The sequence below is a fragment of the Microtus oregoni genome, unplaced genomic scaffold, assembly GCF_018167655.1.
Source record: "Microtus oregoni isolate MIOR12 unplaced genomic scaffold, Mior012 000118F_ref0000498, whole genome shotgun sequence".
NCBI classification, from domain to species: Eukaryota; Metazoa; Chordata; class Mammalia; order Rodentia; family Cricetidae; genus Microtus; species Microtus oregoni.
In genome coordinates, this window is record NW_024544747.1 from 703,721 (window position 1) to 719,445 (window position 15,725).

The 15,725-nt window shown below is 51.8% G+C and overlaps 1 protein-coding gene and 1 long non-coding RNA gene across 2 annotated transcripts; one reads left to right on the top strand and one right to left on the bottom strand.

Moving 5' to 3' along the window:
- Nucleotides 1-1,372: 1,372 nt before the first annotated feature.
- Nucleotides 1,373-7,813, bottom strand: LOC121444174. Its single transcript, XR_005973758.1, has 3 exons — nt 7,193-7,813; nt 3,793-3,964; nt 1,373-1,578 (listed from the first exon to the last, which is right to left on the bottom strand). It is a non-coding gene; the product is annotated as an uncharacterized LOC121444174 (long non-coding RNA).
- Nucleotides 7,814-7,950: 137 nt separating this feature from the next.
- On the top strand, nt 7,951-15,457 carry Krt8 (keratin 8). The gene is made up of 9 exons (XM_041645966.1): nt 7,951-8,376; nt 10,515-10,723; nt 11,702-11,762; nt 12,360-12,455; nt 12,957-13,121; nt 13,418-13,543; nt 14,223-14,443; nt 14,564-14,622; nt 15,069-15,457. The coding sequence occupies exons 1-9, from the start codon at nt 8,035-8,037 to the stop codon at nt 15,257-15,259; spliced, it is 1,470 nt and encodes a 489-aa protein (XP_041501900.1). The 5' UTR covers nt 7,951-8,034; the 3' UTR covers nt 15,260-15,457.
- The last annotated feature ends 268 nt before the right edge of the window (nt 15,458-15,725 follow it).

Consider the following 15,725-nt stretch of genomic DNA (forward strand, 5'->3'; position numbering starts at 1 on the left):
CATTGTCACTTTCTTGCCACCTTCACTATTGGCAGGGACAAGGGTCAGCAGGCAGGGCACTGTTTGCATGGCTCACTCCCTGGGAACTAGATTTGCAAGCGTGGATTTTGCATGGAGGCAGATTTTTGCCTATTATCTCTTTGTTACAGCCCTATAGAACCCTTCTTATCACCCCCTTTAGGTACTCTCAATCCTCACTGCAAAGGCTTTTCTTCAGTCACCTCTTGTTGCCCAGCAGGTGCTGCAGAGGAGATGCTGGACGTTTCCAGTTCAGCTGCTGCCAGTTGAGACGACTGCTGTGCCTGTTGTTCTCATTTGCTCTCTGAAGGACACACTCTGCTCATTTCGGGAGCACCGAAAGGAACCTGCTCAACTTCACACAAGAAGTTCTTCAGATGGCTCCTGTTCTGGGGTCTTGGCCCTAGCCACAGCAGAACTTTTGAGAAAAGCCAGGGACATTGCCTTGTCTCAGCTACGTGAGCTTTAGCTGTGTCCTAGACACCATCTTCTCGCTGCTGCACTTCCTGAGATCAGTTGTAGAAATTAAATTGGAGCTGGGTGACTGGGACATAGCTCTGCAGTAGAGCCCAGCATCCCCGACCCCAAAGTGCTGCTGTTTTCCAGTGTGGCTTGATCAGCAGGGGAGAAATAGGTCACCGGAATTGGCCTCTGTGAACTACTGAGTATACGCTAGCCTTTGACACACTATCCAGCTGCTCCACTCTTCCTGAGGGAGTTTTGTGCTTGCCCGGTGGCTTTTTACATTTCCAGATCTTTCCATCCATCTTACTTTTGGGTTTCTGTTTGGTTTTTATACATAACCCTGGCTGTTCGGAACCTCACTATGTAGACCAGGCTGGCCTCAGATTCATTTGCCTCTGCCTCCAGAGCGCTGAGATTAAAAATATGTGCCACCCTGAGTTCTGTTTTTGTTTTTATGGTGCTGGGGATTGAGCCTAGGACTTCACAATGAAGACAAGTACTTTACCACCAAGCTTTCCCTCCAGTCTTCACACCTTACTTCTCTAAATTGAGTGTGGTGGTTCCTGGGAGAGGAAGCTGAGGCTGGGGCATAGCTATGTGTTCAAGGCCAGCATGGACTATGTTATAGAGTCTGTCTTTTCTTCTAAATCCAGTTTGCTCAACGGTCCCCTTGCCCCCAAAGTTCTAGGGAACATGTCTCAATCCTTTATTTATCTAAAGTCAGTATTTTGTTGGCAAGGCACCAGAGGTTGGCTCACTGTGTAGCTTCCACGTCTTTATCTGTGTACATTTAGGTTGGTGAACATCTGCTGTTTTTGCCTGCTGCTCCCAGCATTCTCCCCCCCCCCCTTTTGGTGAATCATCTCTTTTCCCTCCTGCCATTAGTTTGGGTAGGCCTGACTCCCTCCCCCTTTCCCAGGAACTCTAGCTCAAATGACAGCATTTTATTATTCTCCTGACTGAAGTCTTGGTTCAGCGACAGGCCTGTGACCTGCCAGCCCAAGGAGAGCGGCCCATGGAACTTCAGCTGGAAGACTCTGGAAATGAACACTCCCTTGGTGGTATCCATCCTTATCACAGCCTGGAGACGGCCTGCTGAGAAGGAGACCAAAAGAGAAGGAAGCAGCCATTGAGTCCCTTGCCTAGAGTGCAAGTCTAATGCGCCCTGCCCAGTTGTGAGAGCAAATAAAGGACCGTATATGTTGGAGCTGTCATATGCTGCCAAGAGCCTAGAGCTATAGCTTGTGTTGTGTGTTGGACATATGCTTTATGTATTGCTGCACATGTGTGCACATGTGATAGGTATAGGAAGGCAATATTTATGCGTCTGAGATGATGAGTGGCGGGGGAAGAAAGGGTGGCACTCATGCTCGTATGTATCATGGGGATGCAAGGTGGCTGCCCTCCTTGGGATATGTGCACGGGCCACACGTATGAGAAAGGGCAGAACTTGTGTGTGTGTGCACGCGTGTGTGCATATGAGGGATGGAGGAGCTCTGAGGTAAATTGAGGTTGTGTGGCATGTGAGTTGCTTTTCTGGGAGAGAACCCGAGGTCCTTCCCAGCTTTGCGTTCATCTGTATACATACTCCCCAAAGCACTTGCTCTGCCAGGCCAGCAGGATGGCTCAGTCACAAAAGCCATTGCTGTACAAGCATGGTGACCTCAGTTTGGTCTCCAGAACCCGCCTTCAGCAGCTTACTCACATGCTGTGCAACCTCAGCTTGACCACACACACACACACACACACACACACACACACACACACGCACCCCTTACACAAATACTATTAATAATTAAAAACAACAGCCTGTCAATTAGCATCAGTTCCAACCGACTAGAACTCCTCATTGCTTTCCAATGACCAAAGCCAAACTCCTTAGATATCCAAATGCTACACAGACTCATGAAACTTGGGTTGATGTTGGTGAAGCTGTAAGTATCAGACACACCCATGAGTATCACAGGAGGAAGCTGACAGGTAGGACCTATGGGGCACAGGAAGAGTCTCCCAGATCAGAGGCAAATAGATGGACTGGTGGGCAGGGCTGGCCTTGGGGCACTCCCTTTCCAGGAGACTCCCTTGGCCTTTCCTCTCCAAGACTGCAGTTGCTTTTATGGCTGGTGATTTAGTAAGGCTCTGTCATATATGAGTATTTGTGGCCTCCAGCTCTGATCTGGGCCCCTGATCCCTAGCCTTGTCTCCAAGGCAGCCCTGGCTGTGCCTGTTTCTTTGCTCTCTAATGCTTCTTGTTCCTGCTTCTGTGCCTCACTACACAAACCAGAGCGATCTCCCTAAGCCAGTCCCTGGCCAGGGTGTCTGACGGTATGGCTGTGCAGAGTGGGCTCTGACCACATTGGCCATTAAATGTGTATCCCAAAGCGCCTTGTCTTCTTACCCTCTGGTCCCTATTCGCTCCCTTCTCCCTACACCTAGTATCAAAACCCTTCTGTTCTCCATCCTGCCACACAGAAATGACCATTTTGTGTATGACACAACTGTGCAGAAGGTCACAGTGGACTGAGACACCTCCCAAAGGCCACCCTGTCACTGTCTTCTCCTTTATGTCTGCTTTGGATGTGTCACTGACCCTATGCCCCTGGAAAGCAGGAAAGGACCCTTCTCTTTACCTGGGGACAGGCCATTGGTTCTGAGCTTACCATATAGTTCAGGCTGACCCTAGAACTTGCTATGTTGCTGAAGGTGACCTTGAAGTTCTGATACTCTTGCATCTACCACCAGGAGGTAAGATTACAGGTTCACTGCCATGCTTACTGTGTGTGGTACCGGGAGTGGGGCTTCCGTACATGCTGGCCAGGCACTGGAGTGGGGCTTCCGTACACGCTGGCCAGGCTTTGGAGTGGGGCTTCCGTACGTGCTGGCCAGGCACTGGAGTGGGTGGGGCTTCCATACACGCTGGCCAGGCTCTGGAGTGGGGCTTCCGAACACGCTGGCCAGGCACTTTTCCAACTGAACAACTCTGGCCCCAACTGTCTCTTTCTTGAATAGCCCAGAACATCCAGAGCCAGAGGCATTTGATCTGATTTGTTAGCTTCCTTGTCCTGCCCTGGCAAGTTATGGGGTATCAGGGCATTCAGAGATCCCCATGAATCACAGGCATTTAGGCGGGTGATTGGAAGATGTTTTTCCAACTACAAAAGACTTCCCCTTCTAAAGGATGGGCCTAGGATATTCCAAGGGATGGGAAAGAAAGGAGGAGAAGGTCAAATGGAAACTTGGAAGTTTTCATTGTAGATCAGGTGGGCTTCAAACGTCAGTGGTGTGAAGAAGAACACTTGGCCACCTCACCTAGCACGGAGTTCTCCAGTTTTCTTCTGCCCAATGGCACTGTTCTTCCCATCAACTATAGCTGTTCACACTCTCTCTTAGACTCCGTCTTTCTGGGCGCCCATCTCGCACTGTTAAACTCTCGTACAACTTGCCTTGTTCTTCATCGCCCTTTGCAGAGCCCGTCACAGTCCTAAGCAGGGAGACAGAGCCACACAGCTGTATGACTTTGGCCAGGTTCCATCCATCCATCCATCCATCCATCCATCCATCCATCCTTGTGTGTGTGCATGCACATGCCATGGTGTGCCTGTGAAGGACAGAGGACAACTTGTGAGAGTCAGTTCTGTCCTTCTACCTATTCTATAGCATTCTTATGAATGGTTTTCGAGACGATGTTTTCCTCTGTGTTGCTCTGGCTGTTCTCGAACTTGCTCTGTAGACCAGGCTGGCCTCGAACTCAGAGATCCGCTTGCCTCTGCCTCCTGAGTTTTGGGATTAAAGGCGTGCGCCACCACTGGTCAGCTACCACAAGGCATCTCCTGGTGCCATATAAGTGTCATGTGGCTGTACTAGAATGAAAACTTCCTGGGCTTGTTTGCTCTCTTTTGGGTAGTCAGTCCATTTCCATCCTGGGGTTTTATCATCAGAGCCATGACCTACCATGAAAAAAAATATCTATCAGCTAAGCCTAGTGGCCTTAGTCTGTAATCCCTTCCATCTGTCTAGAAGATTGAGGCAGGAGGTTACAAGAGTAACCTGGATGACAGACTGAGTTCAGGCCAACAAGGGCAACTTAGTGAGACTGTCTCAAAATGCAGACTGAAGAGATGCCGGGGCCCTAGCTCCATGATGGAACACTTGCCCGCCATACACATCTCTGTTAGGCATGGCAATGAGCAACTTCACCTTGAGGCTCACAGCACACACGGAGCCAGCAATCTTCATTACTAATTCTGTGGCTTGCAGATGGCTGTCCACGCCATCTGTGGCTTCCTATTTAAATTGTTCAGCTGCCTCAGTGAACCCCCGGCTGTTTATATACTGCCACCTATCAATATTTAAAATCATTCCATTGATCAAAGTGATTTGACTGCCTTTAGGACACCACCCTCGTGCAGGGACAGCTTTTGCTTTTCCTCCTGTTTCTAGCCCCAGATCTGGTCTCCAAACTTAACTCTTCCTTATATGGAACTCACTTATGCTTCTGAGTGCCCCCTCTCTTCTTCCCCCATCTGAGACAGGGTCCTTGTATCTCAGGTTGGCCTTAAACTCAAAATGTAGTTGAGGCCGGGCAGTGGTGGCGCACGCCTTTAATTCCAGCACTCGGGAGGCGGAGGCAGGCGGATCTCTGTGAGTTCGAGACCAGCCTGGTCTACAAGAGCTAGTTCCAGGACAGGCTCCAAAACCACAGAGAAACCCTGTCTCGAAAAAAAAAACGTAGCTGAGGATAACCCTGAACTTCTGTTCCTCCTGCCTTCACCTCCCAAGTGCTGGAATTATAGGCGTGGACGCCACACCCCGTTTATGTGGACTGGCACCAAACCCAGGGTTTGTGGTGTGCAAGGCAAGCAACTGAGCCACCTTCTTAGCCACAAATCTTTTCCTCTTTTTTTTCAAAAATTGATTTTTAAAATTACATTTATTTGTGTGTGGGTGTGCAGAGACTGGAGGGAGCTGCATCTTAACAGAGGGAGAATGTGTCCTCCTTTCCCCCATAGCTCTGGGGACAAAAGAGCAGAGCGGGACAGAGCTGTCTGTGCAGGGGACACTCACCTCATCACAAGCGTGTGCGTCACTTTGCTGTGACCACAGTGGCCAGAGACTGCCTTACAAGGAGCTGTACCTGTGGCTGCCCCAGGCTGGTTCTTTCTCCCCTGACGATTTGGCCCTAGTCCCTGGGGCCTTTCCCTTCTACCCCTGCCCTGAAGAAGTTCTGGTCTCTCTTGATGAGCAGGGGTCATGCTGGGAGGGGTTGGTTGGGGTCTCTGGGCACTAACAGGAAGTTGACAAGCAATATGCAACTTTTTCTGGCCCAGGAATGAGGGGCACCTCCTTTGTGAGCTTTGGGTTGATGCTCTAGTCCACACAGCTTGGGGACTTTGCCATTATGTCCCTTTGTCCTCACCTTAAGAGACACTCCTAGGACCAAGGAGTCAGGTGTGGAGGAAGCTGAGATTTCAGGAAGGGTGCTGGGTGGCTAGCTTTTATGTCCAAATCAATTCTTTAGGAGCATTTCCCCTTCTGGTCCCTCCAAAAGTGTGGGGGAAGGGACGAAAGTGAGAGCTAGCTGGCTGTCCCTCCTCAGGGCTGCCATACCTGTCTGACCAGCCCTCCTTTTCTCCTTCCGTTTTCTCTCACTGCTTTGGCACCAGCCCCAGTTCCCTCCCTTCAGTTTGCTGGAAAAAAGTCTCCAGTCTTGCTGGGTGTGGGCCTGTATTGAGAGCGGGTGGTGAACACACGCCCAAATCGCTTTCCACCTTCAAATGGAGTGCTGTTTCAGGGGCTGTGAGAGGTGACCTGGTGTAATAGGCTCGAACTGGATTTCCCTCTTCCTAGCATTCTGGAAAGCTAAGATGGGGGACTGAGGGCTGGGCTAGAGGCAGAAGGCATGCAAGGAAGCCGCATGGTCATTGCATGCCCTTTGGAATTTCTAGAAAGGCCTTTTTGGAAGTGACTTCAGGTGTGTGTGTGTGTGTGTGTGTGTGTGTGTGTGTGTGTGTGTGGTGTAGTGTACTGTGAAAGGAACTTGTCTGTGTGTGTCTAGGAGTGGATTTCTGGGTCTCTGTCCCTTTTTGTAGGGGCCTATATGTGCCTGTATATGGTGGACTTCTGGGATCTTGGGTGTTTTCCTGGAGAAGGGGCGTGATCCATAGACTGCTCTCCTAGAGAGGCTGTTTGCCCCCTTTCACTGTTTTGTGTTTTAAGGGTTCTGCCATCTACCCTGTCCCCTAGGATATTTGGATGTCTGTCATCTTCTGGTTTCCCGAGTTAAGGCCCACCCAATCCCCACACACACCCTGCAGTACCTTCCAGAGAGCCCAATCCATCTAGTAATTTAATTGCAGGTGGAATCTTTGCCTTGGGGACTCAAACCTCTTGTCTTCCACCCACAACCTGCCACAGCCTGCCCCACCCAGGCCTGCAGGACAGCCTCCCACAGGTGCACGCTGTGCCCCAACTTGCTCTCCTGACTCACCCTGATAATGAGTTCAGAGAGACAGGTGCCGCAGAGGATACTTCCCTCATCATGCCACACCATTTGGGGGCTGGGGAAGAGGCCGAGGGTCTAGGTGGCTGGAGAATGACTCACCAGCAGGGCCATCCGGGTCCACTTTCCACCTCCTCACTTCCGGTGACTCACTGCCCTGGGAGCCCCGGGAAGGTGTCCCCAAAGGAGCAACAACAAAGACCCCCATACCTCTCCTCTGTTCTCGGGTTCCCTTTTCTGCCTTGGCCTCTGTTCTTCATTCTTTGTTATTTCCTGAGGCCTGCAGTGCTCTGCCTGTCCCAGGGAATTCTGGGGTCTGTAGGAAAGGACAGTACTGGGCTGTGAGCACCCTTTGGCAGTCTGTGGTTTGCAGAATGTGGTGTAGGAAGGCGGGCGGGGTGGTGGTGCTGTAGCCTGGACAGACCAGGCAAATAGGATCCTGGGAATGGAAGGGTCCTGCTGGCCAGACTGGTTAGCCCATCTAACCGGGTGTTTCTTAGACCAGCCAGATGTGGTAGGGTATTCCCACAAACCCAGAACTTCCGTGCCAGGGTGGTAAAAGTAGGTGCCAGCTTTGGTAATCTAGTGAGTTCAAGCAGCCTAGTTAAACTGATACTCTGTTTTCTTTATTTTTTAAAGACCCCAAATGCCAGGGAACCCTTTTCACCCAGATTTCCCAGAGTAGTTCTCACAGAAGGGCAGGAGACAGGACGCCCAGATTCCAGGGCTGGGGGACTCCTGGCTTACTTCCTGACCTCACAGGGGCTCAACTGCTCTCTCCTGGACTTTAGGGTGGGGTTGGGGAGAGATCCCGGGTGGGAACAGCTCTCTGCTGCCCTCACCTGAGTTCTGCCTGGAGGTAGCAGGCGTTGGTTTAGGCCCTGCCCTCTCAGTGTCTAGCCACTCAGGTAAGAGGTCTTTTTCCCTCCCCTGGGGCTGGGCCTTCTTTTATAAAGGGCCTTTGCTGGGCGCTGTCCCACGGCCTAGCAGCTGCTCTCCGCTTGCTCTTGAACCTCTGTCTTCGGCTTACCGCCTTTACTCCAGACTTCACCATGTCCATCAGGGTGACCCAGAAGTCCTACAAGGTGTCCACCTCCGGCCCCCGGGCCTTCAGCAGCCGTTCGTACACGAGTGGACCCGGTGCGCGCATCAGCTCTTCCAGCTTTTCCCGGGTGGGCAGCGGCAGCAGCTTCCGGGGCGGCCTGGGCACCAGCATGGGTCTGGGTGGCTTCAGCGGGGCTGGTGTAGGAGGAGGCATCACAGCAGTCACGGTGAACCAGAGCCTGCTGAGCCCCTTGAAGCTGGAGGTGGACCCCAACATCCAGGCCGTGCGCACCCAGGAGAAGGAGCAGATTAAATCTCTTAACAACAAGTTCGCCTCCTTCATTGACAAGGTGAGACCTTCTCTGCTCGATTAACTGTTCTACGTCCTTTCTTTTTCCGCCACAGAGGATGGGTACATCTCTAGCCCTCCCGTGAACTCCTGTTGTGCTCCACCCATACTGGCCACACTCCCTTCTAGCTTCTCTCAATACGCTTTGGTTTGGGACGAGAGAGTCTGAAGTGCTCCTACTAAATCCTGGGGCGTCTTCCTCTTGCACTCCCTCACCGGAATCCCGCGCTCTGACCTGCCTGTTCACTGGCGGGCCTGGCGCCTTCAGTGTCGCTCAGCTTTCTGGTGTCAGGGAAACCTGCCCCCTCGCACTGCCCCAAGATTTCCTATTGGTGCCCTGGAGCATTTTTCTTTCTTCCTGATAAATAATGAAGGGTTGGGTAGGATTCTAGAAGGTCGCAGGTGTCTTGATTGAACCCGGCAAACTTAGATGGAGGTTTTTGGTGCCCAGAAGCAAAAACTGCTCAGGCTGAGTCACTGCTTGGCCCCTGCCTTGCTCGCCCGGTGTGGGCGGGGCCGCTGCGGAGCCAGGGCGGAGGTCGGTGTCTTGGGTTTGCCCTTCCACCAGGAGGAGCTCCGGCGTCGTGTGTGTGTGTGTGGGGGGGGGGGGGGGGGGGGCGGGAGGGGAAGTCGCGGAACTCCGCCTCGGGAAAGACGGTGCGGGATCCAAAGTCTGCGGGGCGTTGGACACTCCACCCCGGTTTCATGACCTGTTAAAACCGGAGTTTATGGCCTCAGATAGCATCGGCCTACCAACGCCCATCTGCCTGCTTAGCCCTTGTACCCCCTTTATGCTTCCTACCCTGGCTCCGCCCCAATTGCCTGGTTCTTTCAAGCCCAGAGGCAGGCCAGATTTTGCAGTTCTGTAGCTAGGTGGCCATCGTTTCCCTGGACGATTGGCCCTTTCTGCTGACTGGCTCCTAAGTGGCTGTGTGGGAACGGGAGGAGGGAAAACACCATGCAAAGGAGCCCATGGAGTAGGCGGCCTCAGGAACACCTGCCCCCCCCTCCCCCTTTAACCAGGGCTTGCTAGTTGCTGTCCATGGGCCCCTAGCTTCTTGTTACCCCCTGAAGGAGAGCAGTTGGTGCAGGTGTGGAGTGAGACTTCTGCTTACGGGGACCCACAGTTTCCGCGGATAGGCCATGTTGTCAAATTTGACTTCCTCATTTGTCAAATGGATGGGTCCTAAATCAGTTTCTGCCTGCTCAGCTCTCAGGGGAGTTTCGCAGCGCCTGGCCCGAATTCAGCATTCCATTAGGATGAAATGCTAGAATTACTAGGGCTATTGGTTTAATTTTTAGTCATTATGGGAAGAAAGGCTCTATAGCATGGGTTGTGGGAAGGAAATCTGACTGTACACTCCGAATGTACTTCTCTTTCTGGTTCCCCCAGATTAGAGCTATAGCGTTCTCTCCTTTGGAGCGTTCTATTATCTGCACGAAAAAGTTTCTCCTGTACCATGTCTTGGACTGCATGTTCTAAGATGTGAATTCTGTGTTTGTGGTAGGAGGGGAGGGTTGTAGATACTGGGCAAGAGCGTGAGGAGACTCCAGAGTCTGTGAATCTCAAAGTGGCGAGTGGGAAGGAGAGAGACCTGTCTTCTCTTGCTTCTTCCTGAGCTAAAAGTGGGCTATGTGTGGAGAAGGGAATCCCCAGAGGACGTGTCTGTGCTTCTGGAGGCTTTTCAAGGGTGGGGAGACCCAGACCAAGTTATACAGCTCGCATTAGAAGCAGTATTGACATAGAAGCCTTAGCAAGCATTCTGGACCTTAGGGAGAAAGTCCCCTAAAATTTCCAGGGCTTTCTGCAGAGTCCCCCCAGTGATGGTTGAGAGTGTTGGGCATGACTGATCTGCACCGTTCTCAATCTTACATAAAAGGTAATCAGAGCCTTTAGAAAATGGGGCTGTTTTTATTGATCTGTGGTGTGTAGTCCATGTAAATAAGATGTGTGCTGCGGGCACCCGCTAGCCTTCCCCACTGCCAAGTGCTGCAGGGATGCGGCTCCTGACGCCACCGTCTCACTGTGCTATCCCCCCACTCAGAGGTGACCTGAGCTCAGGGAACAAACAGCTTGTGTCCCTCTGGACCTCGACCCTAACCTGACGTGGACCTTTTTGCTGTGCCCTCCCTGTGCAGGTACGCTTCTTGGAGCAGCAGAACAAGATGCTGGAGACCAAGTGGAGCCTGCTGCAGCAGCAGAAGACATCGAGGAGCAACATGGACAGCATGTTTGAGAGCTATATTAACAACCTGCGGCGGCAGCTGGAAGCCCTGGGCCAGGAGAAGCTGAAGCTGGAGGCGGAGCTTGGCAACATGCAGGGCCTGGTGGAGGACTTCAAGAACAAGTGAGCCCCTCCCCGAATGAAGTCATATTACCTTGTCCCACATTTTGGGACAGAGGCCTGTGCTCCCACTGCCCTCTGTTTATGGGCAGTTTGGTTCTGTGGCCTTGTGTTTAGTTTGTTTGCAGCAATATATTTTATGCTCGCCATTCAAGATGATAATAGCGTTAGCCTGCTTTCAGTCTCAGCACTGCCTAGATTCGGGAAACAAATTTCCTGTTTAAATAGAGTACCTAAGCTGAATATGCTGACATACATTTGTAATATCCTACCCAGGAGACAGGCAAGAGGATTATGTAAACACAGTCTGATCTTCATAGTGAGTTCTAGGACAGCCAGAGCTACATAGTAAGATTTTTTTTTGCACTTAAATGAGAGAGGCAGCTAGCAGTCCTCACATTTACACTAGCAGCCATGAGCTCTGCAAGCTCCAGAGAGTGCCCCATGCTAACTCTCTCAACAGTCCAAATCTAGTGTGTATTTGGAGCGCGCATTCCTGCTTTTGGCCTCTTCACTGGCTGAGAATAAGGTTGGGTGGGGAGAGGAACACGGTAGCGAGGGCAGAAAGACCAACCTCTCATGCCTTGTATCTCTGAACTAAACTTTCTAGATATTCATTTCCCCCATCAGAAAACAAGGTGGGGGGGGGGGCTGGAGAGATGGCTCAGTGGTTAAGAGCGTTGCCTGCTCTTCCAAACGTCCTGAGTTCAATTCCCGGCAACCACATGGTGGCTCACAACCATCTGTAATGAGGTCTGGTGCCCTCTTCTGGCCTGCAGACATACACACAGACAGAATATTGTATACATAATAAATAAATATATAAAAAAAGAAAGAAAACAAGGTGGGTAGGAGTGAAGGTCTCTGCATGCTTGTGTTTAGCTATGCATGCATGTATGCTGCATTGGGCTCCATCCCTGGCAGCAGCAGACCTGGGCAGCCTTCACCTTCATCCACTGACTCCAAGTCTTTTCTTACTAGGTATGAGGATGAGATCAACAAGCGTACAGAGATGGAGAACGAATTTGTCCTCATCAAGAAGGTGAGGGACTGGGGACTACACAGATGGCATAGTGGTTAAGAGCGCTTGCCTCTCTTCAGAGGACCCGAGTTCAGTTCCTAACACCCACATCAAATGGCTCACAACTGCTTGTAACTGCAGCTCCAGGGGATCTGATGCCTCAGGCCTCTGAGGGCACCTGCATTCACGTGTACATCATATGCAAGCATACACACTTGCACATAATTAAAAATATTAAAAATAAGTTAAAAAAAAAGAAGAAAGAAGACATAGGAGGCTGAGCTTTGAGACTCAGACTAGGAGTTTTCTGATATCCTCATTGCTTTCTAAGGAATAAGACAAATTCTTTTGCCATCTGATGCCTTCCAGACAACACACTGGAAAGGTAGACAAGACAGAGTGTTTCCTGTAGTTAGATAGTGTTCCAAGTATCAAACTGGACTAAGTTAGTGGTCTAACCTTAGCTTTCTGGAGGGAAGCAGAGATAATTAAAGTTCATGATTGGGATCCAAGGGAGTAGACTGTGGCTGGACTGGACGGTCAGCCTCCAGTCTCAGCCATGGGCAGATGTTGGGGAGCCCCTGGGTACTGAACTCAGGTTTCTCACCTCACCCTCAGGATGTGGATGAAGCATATATGAACAAGGTGGAACTGGAGTCCCGCCTGGAAGGGCTGACTGATGAGATCAACTTCCTTCGTCAGATCCATGAAGAGGTACTTTCTCGGGGGCTGGAGTGGGCAGGTCCCCCAGCCTGTCAGTATCCTTCTCGGGTACCCAGGCAGTCTATCCCTGTCTTCCAGCATGCCACTCAACAAGGGCCCCATAGCCGCAGCCACCAGCTAACACTGTTAGAGAGGCTCCAAGCCCTACTTGAAATGGGGAAACGGGCTCTGAGAAGGGAAATAACCCATTATTCTGGGTCCTCAGTGGCACAGCCCAGCAGACTTGTGGTGCCCTCGAAGCTCTTATCCCTGGTCTTTATGCTGTCTTCAAGGCCTCTCGGCCTTGAGTGGGGCTGAGAGTGGGGACTGGGTCTTCCTCTTGGTTATTTACCTAACTTTAGGTTTCCCTTGCTGGTTCCCTCCATGGTTCAGAGTTTTGGTCGTCTCCCTTCCACTGTTAACTAAGCTCTGGCTGTCACTTGCTCCTTTGTCATGTCGCAAAGGACCCTGTGTACAGGGACACAGCCTTACCACCACGTCCCTGCCCTACAGGAGATCCGTGAGCTGCAGTCTCAGATCTCAGACACGTCTGTGGTGCTGTCCATGGACAACAGCCGCTCCCTGGACATGGATGGCATCATCGCTGAAGTCCGTGCCCAGTATGAGGACATCGCCAACCGCAGCCGGGCTGAGGCTGAAAGCATGTACCAAGTTAAGGTAAAGAACAAGTTTACAAGCCTGGGTCTTCCTTCCTGACCAATTGTGTGCCCTGGATCATGACGGGGGAACAGGGTTCCAAATTCCACTATGCCTGCTGGGCCTGGCTTTGCAGAATGGAAGCCTGGAGTTCTGGAAAGGGACCTTTGTTGGTGTGTGTGTGTGTGACTGTGTGTGTGTCTGTGTGTGCACGTGTGCATGTGTGCATGAGTGCGCACGCATGACGTACTTATGCATACTTCTTCACATATGTAGAAGGTTGGTGGGTGAAATGACCTCCCTTCTTGCCCCTGCAGTATGAGGAATTGCAGACCCTGGCTGGGAAGCACGGGGATGACTTGCGCCGCACAAAGACTGAGATCTCTGAGATGAACCGCAACATCAGCCGCCTGCAGGCAGAGATTGACGGCCTCAAAGGCCAGGTACTGCTGGGCTTGGGTGGGAGGTCAGGAAGGGAACTGGGGTTGAGAGTGGGAGGGGAAGCTTCTAATGAGCTGTCTTAGCTGCTGTGGGGTTCTCCATGGGTAGTGTCTCGGGATGACTGACTAGAATCCAGGTCCCATCCCCCCAGGCCTTCTCTACTTAGTCTGCCACATGTGGGGCAAGGTTGTGTGTTGCTGCTTTATGAACATTCTAGAAGCTTGGATCCGATCTAGATAAAGCAAAGCTTCGTCTCCACAGGTGGAAGTGAGGGGGAAGTGGCTGGAAGCGGCTCCCGTTGCTTCTCAGGCTTGCTCAGTGTGACCTGTAGAATTTCCTTTTAGCTGGATGGAGTTGGTCTAAGTCTGGGAGGGGAGACTTTCAAAGAAGCTCAAGGTGGGGCCTGGGCATGCAGCTCAGTTGCTTGAGTACTTGCTTAGCAAGCCCAAAGCCCTGTGTTCAGTACCGCATACAACCAGGCCTGGTGGTGCACACCTGTAACACCAATAGTTGGGGTTAAACAGGAGGACTGCTGTAAGTTCAAGGCCAGCTCGGATTATAGAGAGACTTCCAGTCCAGCCTGGGCTTCAAAACAAATGACAATAAAAAGTAACTCAATGTGGATGGATTTGAAGAGGAGATGCACCAGGTACCATCTGCTCATGTGTCTCCGTCCCACAGAAAGCTACCCTGGAGGCTGCCATTGCCGATGCCGAGCAGCGAGGGGAGATGGCCATTAAGGATGCCAACGCCAAGCTGGCCCAGTTGGAGGCCGCCCTGCAGCAGGCCAAGCAGGACATGGCGCGGCAGCTGCGCGAGTACCAGGAGCTCATGAATGTCAAGCTGGCCCTGGACATCGAGATCGCCACCTACAGGAAGCTGCTGGAGGGCGAGGAGAGCAGGTGGGTCTGGAGGTCTCTCTTGGGACCTGGAATGGGGAGGGTGTCTGGAGCCTTCCTGGGATTTGGATTCTGCTGTGAGAGGACAAGAGTTGGTCCTGACACCCGTGCATCTGGTTACAGGCTAGAGTCTGGGATGCAGAACTTGAGCATCCATACAAAGACCAGCAGTGGCTATGCAGGTGAGTGTCCTCGGGGATAAAAGGCAGAGGACCAAGGAGGTCAGGGCTCTGGGAGAGGCTGTGCTCAGCAGTTGACAGGGACAAAGGGAATGGTGACAGACTAAGAACCTAAAGAGCACACTCATAATAGAAAGCCACACATAGATGCAAGCTGTGCACCAGGCCCGTGTGAAGTTCCCTACATGAGTTATTGTGGGCTTTTATGCCTTCACATTTCCCTCCAAGCTGCCGAGAGAAGGGCTCAGGTGAGTGCTTGCCAGGCACATGTAGCTGGAGGGAAGCTTTTCCTTTTTGGGGCTGCTTCTCCAGACAGCTGAGTTGTGCCCCACATAGCCATCAGTCAGGTCTGGGCCAGCCTCTCATCTGTGGGTAGCAGAGAGCGATTAGGGAGAGAGGGCACTAACCTTGTGCTCATTTGGCTGCCTCTCTCCCTTGTCCTGGACCAGGAGGGCTGAACTCAGCCTATGGGGGACTCACCAGCCCTGGCTTCAACTATGGCGTGAGCTCCTTCCAGCCCGGCTTCGGCTCTGTCGGGGGCTCCAGCTCTTATAGTCGCACCAAGGCTGTGGTTGTGAAGAAGATTGAAACCCGCGATGGGAAGCTGGTGTCTGAGTCCTCTGATATCCTGCCCAAGTGAACGGCCCCTGGAGACGTTGCCAGCCTGGGCTCCTAAAGCTGCCCGTGGAGGAGACATCTGTATGTCAGAGTACAGGAAAGGAGAGACCCACCAGAGGATCAGAGGCGTACCTCTCTCGCCACCCCCCGACTCCCCTCAAAACCCAGTTCAATTGTATTTTCCAAAATAAAGAAGCCTCAGCTGGCTCCATCAACTGGCTTTGCTATGTGTCTGTTCATGTGGGTGGGGATGGATGAGCAGAAGCATCCTTCTTGGGCCATGGAAGCTGGGTATGCAAGGCAGGAAAGACTCCGCCAGGCTGTTCCAAAAGAATGTGCCTTGCTTGATTCTCTGGCTACCGACCATGGTTGTTGTTGTCTTCTCCTCCTCCTTCTGCGATTTATTTATTTTTTATGTCTACAGTGTTCTTCCTGCATGTATGTCTCCACTACAGGTCAGAAGAGGGCACCAGATCTCATTACAGATG

What these genes read in the sequence shown, in the direction of transcription:
- Krt8 (XM_041645966.1), top strand. Translation starts at nt 8,035, where the DNA reads ATGTCCATCAGGGTGACCCAGAAGTCCTACAAGGTGTCCACCTCCGGC. An exon ending in TCGCCTCCTTCATTGACAAG is followed by an intron (nt 8,377 to 10,514) that starts GTGAGACCTTCT and finishes CTCCCTGTGCAG; the next exon opens with GTACGCTTCTTGGAGCAGCA. An exon ending in AAAGCATGTACCAAGTTAAG is followed by an intron (nt 13,122 to 13,417) that starts GTAAAGAACAAG and finishes TTGCCCCTGCAG; the next exon opens with TATGAGGAATTGCAGACCCT.